Source organism: Nuphar pumila, chromosome 2 (genome assembly GCF_984573655.1).
Source record: "Nuphar pumila chromosome 2, dmNupPumi1.hap1.1, whole genome shotgun sequence".
NCBI lineage: Eukaryota > Viridiplantae > Streptophyta > Magnoliopsida > Nymphaeales > Nymphaeaceae > Nuphar > Nuphar pumila.
This window is the reverse complement of record NC_143250.1, coordinates 112,525,622-112,533,032: the sequence shown is the minus strand read 5'-3', so window position 1 is coordinate 112,533,032 and position 7,411 is coordinate 112,525,622. Positions and strand designations below refer to the sequence as shown.

General features: G+C 43.1%; 1 protein-coding gene across 1 annotated transcript; it reads left to right on the top strand.

The window, feature by feature from the left end:
* Positions 1 to 205: 205 nt before the first annotated feature.
* LOC149846772 (protein CYPRO4-like) lies at positions 206 to 7,200 on the top strand. Its single transcript, XM_089996561.1, has 2 exons — positions 206 to 1,964; positions 6,467 to 7,200. Exons 1-2 carry the CDS (start codon positions 348 to 350, stop codon positions 6,563 to 6,565), a joined length of 1,716 nt encoding a protein of 571 aa, XP_089852687.1. The 5' UTR covers positions 206 to 347; the 3' UTR covers positions 6,566 to 7,200.
* Positions 7,201 to 7,411: the final 211 nt, after the last annotated feature.

Genomic DNA, 7,411 nt, shown 5'->3' with positions numbered 1-7,411 from the left:
CCGATATTTTCCTGGGAACTAGACTTGTGACATTGGTTAAGCCACACAACGTCATCAAACAGTTGACTTAGCAACGAAGGAAAGGTGAGCCCTCGACGCTCACCGGCCATATCCGGTCTCCTCCCCTCACGAAACCGACATTAGCCCGTCACCATAAAAGCCTGAGCCCTTAGAAAAAAAACCTATTTCTATTCATTTCTTTTTTTTGAGAGAGAGAGAGAGAACATCTCTGCATTTTCCCGTTTCCGCTCTGAGAAGAATAAGAAGAAGAACGCCAGCGAGAAATCTCAAGTTTAGGGTTTTTCTGTTCCTCTTCTCCCCTGATTAGGGTTCTCTCTCTCTCTCTCATGGGAGGATCTCATAGTCGGGACGGAAATCTCTCCGAATCAGAAGAGGAGGAGGCAGAGGAAGAAGAAGAAGAAGTGCAATCGGAGGAGGAGAAGAGGGAGAAACGAACCCCTCCTCCTTTCAGAACTCCGAACCCTAATTCCCCTTCTTCGTCTTCGTCCCTCGACGATATCAACGCCACGCTCAAGGCGCTCAAACTCAAGTACGCCAACACGCCCCGGGTGAAGAACGCGGTGAAGCTCTATCTTCACATTGGGGGGAACACCCCCAACGCCAAATGGGTCATCTCCGAGAAGCTGACAACCTATGCGTTTTTCGACGAGAACGAGGATGGCGGAGAGGACTCGCTTAAGGTCAAGGGCAAGACGAAGTTCCATCGGAGATGGGTCCTTAAGGTGGGATCGAAAGTCGGGGCGCTGGTGTCGCCGTCGTTGCAGCTGAAGATGTTCCATGACCAAAGGCGTGTCGATTTCCTGTGCGAGGGCGTCTGGGCGTTGAAGTTCTTCACGCAGGAGGATTACAGGGTCTTCCTCGCCGAGTTCGAGAATTGCCTGTTTGAGAATCTGCATGAGACGGAGGCGTCGAACAGGGAGGATGTCTACGGGAAGGACTTCAAGGGTTGGCTTGATCCCAAGGAGGCCGACGATTCGATGTGGGAGGATGCGGAGGAGAGCTTCAAGGAAACATATACGCCAGTACGCGACAGGCAGGATCTCTTGGAAGAGTTGGAGGAGGCCGCAAACGGGGGGATTCAGGGTATTGCAATGGGCGCCCTCGATTACAGTTTTCTAGTAAGCGATTCGGGTATTGAAGCCGTTAAGAACTTGAGCCATGGTATTCATGGCAAGGGGGTTTCTGTGAAATTTAATGACAGCAAGGGTAGGTTCCGAGGGTTGGATTCTCCTTCTTCGTTTGAAACCCCTAAGAAGGCCCTCCTGATGAGGGCAGAGACAAATATGCTTCTGATGAGTCCTGCAAAAGAAGGGAAACCACACGCCACGGGGCTCCATCAATTGGACATCGAGACAGGGAAGGTGGTGACGGAATGGAAGTTTGCGAAGGATAACACCGAGATAACGATGAGAGATATAACAAATGACAGCAAGGGCGCACAATTGGATCCATCTGGTTCCACATTCTTGGGTCTGGATGATAGAAGGCTTTGTAGGTGGGATATGCGTGACCGCAAAGGGGTGGTACAGCAGCTGGATGGTCCTGTTTTACACTGGACAGATGGGCATCAATTTTCCAGTAATACCAAATTCCTGTGCTTTGCCACAACCGGTGAAGGGTGTATCGTAGTTGGCTCGGCCGATGGCAAGATCCGTCTGTATTCAGATCGCACTATGAGGATGGCGAAGACAGCATTTCCAGGACTTGGATCTCCCATTACTCATGTCGATGTAACTTATGACGGGAAGTGGGTATTGGGAACAACAGATACATATTTAATCCTCATTTGCACGTTGTTCACAGACAAAGATGGGAAGACCAAGACCGGTTTCACAGGCCGTATGGGTGATAAGATTGCAGCTCCACGGTTACTGAAGTTGACTCCTCTGGATGCACATTTGGCAGGACAGAACAATAAGTTCCATGGTGGCCAGTTCTCCTGGGTAAGATCATTGCTTGCTGCTGTTATTTAATAAACTGATTTATTAAGTAGGTTGATGAGGTTCTCTTTGCTTTAGCTTCATACCTGCTGAAATCAACATAGTGAACTATATCCATCTTTGCACGTTTTGTGTTGGCTTTTCACAATAGATTTTTATGATATATTAAATGATCATGTTGGTGTCTTAGAATATATTCTGTTTAACGGTCTGGCCTTATCTATATGATGTTATGTTTTCAAGCACCAGATAACTAAGACATTTCATGCAAATTTCTGATAGGTGTTAGACTCTGCAGCGTTATGCACCTTGTATAGTGAGATTTTCACTTGGGTGTCTTAAAGGGAAAAGTGGGAAAAATGCTCCACATTGTGCGCATAGCAATCTTTTTCTTCTTTTCCCTTTTTTGCAATGCCATTCTTTTTCACCTATCTTTTTCCCTTTATAAATTTTGCAAAGCTTCAGGTGGTCATGAGATTATTTGTTTTTTCTTTGCCGCAATGCGTGTATAGATGACAGGTTGAGATAGGTGTTGCAAGTTTTATGTTTTGGAGAACTTGATCGGCCATATGCTGAAGCTAACCTTTAACACACCCACCCCACCCCCACCCCAGAATTTACGACTGAATTGGTAGATATAAATTAGTTTAGTGCTTCAAATAATTTATTTATTGATATGAAGTTTTGATACTGAACTTAGAATCTCCTTTTTTTCAAAGGGATATTTGTTGTATCTTAGCTTGTTTTGATATTCTTCACTCTGTTGTTCTTTTTGTGGAAACTACTTGCATCCAATATCTGCAATTTGACATTCCTCAATGCCTATGGTCCCTCATCCTTCTCAACTCATGATGCCAATTTTTTTTCTCTGTATGCCTCTTTGACCGCAAGAAATAGTCAGTTGTCAGCTTACTCTCCTTTATTTGTGCATCAATCACTTATTACACTCAAGGAATAACAAAAAGGAAATTTACATTAGCAAATCAGATATCCATTGCATGGTTGTTGATATGTAGATGATTTTTATTAATGATAAAGAATTATCTCTTGCCTCTCTTTTTGTTGGTTTAATTTTTTTTCCTTTCGTTTTTTATTCCCAATTGCAATGGGAGGAATAAGAGAGCTGGTGAAGCTCACTTCTTCTTCTTTTCATTTTTGATCTCAAAAGCAAGGAACTGGTTAACAGCGTGTCCCTCTTCAGAGAACTTGATTGGAATTGGACTTTCTTTTCTTTTTCTTGAAATTCAAGCCTCCAAAACAAAAATACATTGGGGTAGATGCCAAATCATCTTTACTTTTTTGTCCATATCCCATAAACTCGCTCCGACCTAGCCTCTATGTATCATTCCCTTTCTCACTGTTAGGACAAATTCCTCCATAATCAACTTTTGTGATATGTTTAAGTGATGACTTGCCATGGTCAACCCTATCAAGTTACCAAAGTACGCTTCTTTCTACAAAATCCTCTTTTATCTTCAAAGGAACAGGAACCTATGATGTTTTGGCCCCAACTTTACTATAATTCAGTCATTCAATCTGTCACTTCCAAAACTGTCAGATGGCAAGTCTTTTTCAAACTCTGGAGTATAGAACAACCCTGTGTGTGTGTGGCTGTTCAAATGATAAAAAGCCCGAGTCGGATGTGTCACCTTCAATCAGAGATTTGTAACTCAATGGCAGCTCTCCCCTGTTTTCGTGGTATGCTGTAGGCTAGAATTCACTAACTCCATCACTTCGGCTGCTTGTGTTTGTTGCATTGGAAAACACAACCCATCTTGCTTTTTCTATTTTTTTGTTCTATGGAAAGTCACCATTGGCAACTTATTGTTGACCCTTCTTCCTCCGTTCTCTGTAAGGGACTTTCATCCTTATCATGTTCATTTTCATTTCTCTTTCATTTTCTATATAACAAATGGTCAGTTTGATAAAAATATTAGGATTATTTTCAAGGAAAAGGTTGATCTGACAAAATATTAGGCTTTTTGTGTCTCAAAAAAAGTAAAACTCTTGAACTATGTCACATGGGTGCGGGTGCGGGAGCGGGTGCGGGTGCGGGGATTCGGCACTTCCAAAAAACCCGGGTGCGGGGGTGCGGCAGGGGCAAAAATGTAAAAAAAAAATTATATATATATAATTTTGAAGTTTTAACAGTTTAACATTTAACAATAAACATTGTCATAAACTCATAATATGATTCATCATGCATGCAGTATATCAACCTAAATATCAAATTATCAATCAAATAAGTAAAGCAATTACATAAATCGACCTAAATATCAATCAAATAAGTATGCATAAAAGAACTAAATTACATACCAAAGTATATCCTGATGAAGTAATGGATGCTAATAATTTTCTTCTTCATCATCAAATGCATCATTAGAAGGAATACTGGGCTCAGCTAAATCCATGTTTGTTACGTTGAATTCATGTTCTCCCTCGAAGTCACACTCTTTTGGGTTTACATCCCCTGTCGACCCAAAAAAAAAAAAACAGATGGGGGAGGGGCTCGGCCCCTCCCCTGTCGACCCAAAAAAAAAAAAAGATGGGGGAGGGGCTCGGCCCCTCCCCTGTCGACCCAAAAAAAAAAAACAGATGGGGGAGGGGCTCGGCCCCTCCTCTGTCGACCAAAAAAAAAAAAAAAGATGGGGGAGGGGCTCGGTCCCTCCCCTGTCGACCCCAAAAAAAAAAAAAACAGATGGGGGAGGGGCTCGGCCCCTCCCCTGTCGACCCCAAAAAAAAAAACTGATGGGGGAGGGGCTCGGCCCCTCCCCTGTCCACCCAAAAAAAAAAAGATGGGGGAGGGGCTCGGCCCCTCCCCTGTCGACCCCAAAAAAAAAAAGATGGGGGAGGGGCTCGGCCCCTCCCCTGTCGACCCAAAAAAAAGAGGTAGATGGGGGAGGGGCTCGGCCCCTCCTGTGCCGAAAAATGAGGGAGCAAGGGAGGCTCAGCCCCTCCCCAGCCGACCCAAGAAGACGAGAGACATACCTGCCAGCCGAGAGGAGGAGTCTGGGAGGCGGAGCTGGGGGCGGCGGCGGAGCTGGGGCGGCGATGGGAGAGCTCGAGCTCAGGGGGAGAGAGAGGAGAGATTAGGGCAAAAAAAAATTTTTGCCCTAATCCTCCTCCTTTTCATCGGGGGGGGAATTTTTTTTCGCCCAAAAATTTGGACAAAAATGACCCTGGGTGCGTTGACCGCACCCAGGGTCGTGTTGACCGCACCCGGTGCCGCACCCGCACGCGATCCCGCGTCGCGTCGCGTCGACGCGGGTGCGGCACCTGTTTTGCCGAGTCCCTGTGACATAGCTCTTGAATGACACAAACAAGTGATATGGTATTATTTATCATGTCACTTATGTTACAGTTTCATGATTACTTTTAAGAGTGAAGTGCTTGAATTTCTGATTTGTTTGCTTATTTTTCTAGTATCAATATATAATTCATGTATTTTTTATTCTCATAATAAATTACCAAGTTGTCAGCCAATTCATGATGGTGGGATCTGGCTGATCCTAGACCAAGTGAAACCAAGTGCGGCAAATATGTGTTAAGCTGGTCATTAGAATGTGTATTGCTGATGTTGGTACTGAGTTGTAAAGCAAAATGGAGCTTACCAAGTAAGCCCGATGAAAGGGAAAGACAAGATTGTCAAAGATTAGTTGAGGTCAATGGGAAGATGGTGTAAAACTTATGGCCTAAATAAGGGTTTTACTGGTATATTTTGACTGTAAAATGGAGGGGGGCTAACTGAGAGTACTTGGTACCATTTGTGCAAGGCAAGGGGATATATGGGAACTGTTTTTTTCCCCGGCCAGGGTGGTGTTTGGAGGTTTAGTATTAGACCCAAATCTTAGGAATCATATGGAAGTTGTCATATGATGTCCTGGAACAGAACCTAAAAGTCAAGTTGCATCATGCCATGCTGCCCTTAGCAGAAATTTGAAGGAAATATTAGAAGAAAACTTTCATAACCTACTCGTGTCAGGAGACTGCTCAGGGCTTTGTTTCTTGACACTCTTAGCTGGGAGAAGGAATCATTGTCCATATGGAAATTTCCATTAAAAAGAAATTCGCAGTTGTGGACAATGTGGAGATTTCAAATACTTGTCTCCATTGCTGGAAGATTTAAAGGAAACAGAGCATTTTAGTGTAACTGAAGTTGATGATTCCCCTGCCAAATAACCTAGTGTAGTCTGTGCTTATGCAAGAAAATTAATTTTGAATTTTGTTTTCTTTTCCTTGTGATCAATATTTGCAAAGTGGCTCATTCTACTGCCAATGTCTCTTTTCTTTGTCTTATCATAACTGTCAATTCTGATGCAAAGTACATTTGTTCTTACCTCTACAACTTTCGTTCTAAGGATGGTCTACTTACTGTTGTGGTGTTTTATCTTCAAGATGTTCAACTTATTTTATTATGTAGCCACTCTGTACAGCTCCGTTCAGACTGAACTCTGAAGGCTATTCTGACCCTGATCCTGACACATTGTCTTTTATAATTTCTGTAGATCACAGAGGGTGGGAAACAAGAGCGGCACCTTGTTGCTAGTGTTGGCAAGTTCAGCATCATATGGAATTTCCAGCAGGTGAAGAACAGCTCTCACTAGTGTTACTGGAATCAGGAAGGTCTGAAGAGCTGCTATTGCTACAAGATTGTTCTAAAGGATGAATCAATTGTGGATAGCCGTTTCATGCACGATAATTTTGCTGTAGCCAATTCCCCAGAAGCTCCACTAGTAGTTGCCACGCCAATGAAAGTCAGCTCTTTCAGCATATCAAATAGAAGATGATTCACTGGACGTTGAATATGGAATTTCCAGCAGGTGAAGAACGGTGCTCATGAGTGTTCCTGGAATCTGGAAGGTCTGAATTGCTACGAGATTGTTCTCAAGAATGAATCAATTGTAGATAGCCGTTTCATGCACGATAATTTTGCTGTAGCCAATTCCCCAGAAGCTCCACTAGTAGTTGCCAGGGCAATGAAAGTCGGCTCTTTCAGCATGTCAAATAGAAGATGATTCGCTGGGTGTTGAATCTCCTTCTCAGCCTGTTTGAGTTGCAAGGGAGGTGAAGATCTCCTTATTCCTGACTAAATTTTGGGGGTTCTGAGATTCCTCATGTATTTGAATAGTTTTTTTTCCTCTTCTAGAGACACTGAAATTTGTTCATGTTCCACTTACTGAAGATTATGTTGTGTTTCTGTACAATTTAGTGTATTTGAATGGCAGTTTCAATTAACTCCCTTTCTCTCTTCAGAAGGCATTGAATTTGTTGATGTTACTGAAATATGGTGTGTTTCTGGAAGCTGAAGTTGCTTCATGCATTGGCACATTACATGCTTCTTTGCTCCTGTGCTTTTGTATTCGTTCCAACACATTATATTGTCCAATTAGGTGAAAGATTAAACATAGAATGGGCCATTTACATTGCTTTGGTCTTTTTAGCAGCGAAGC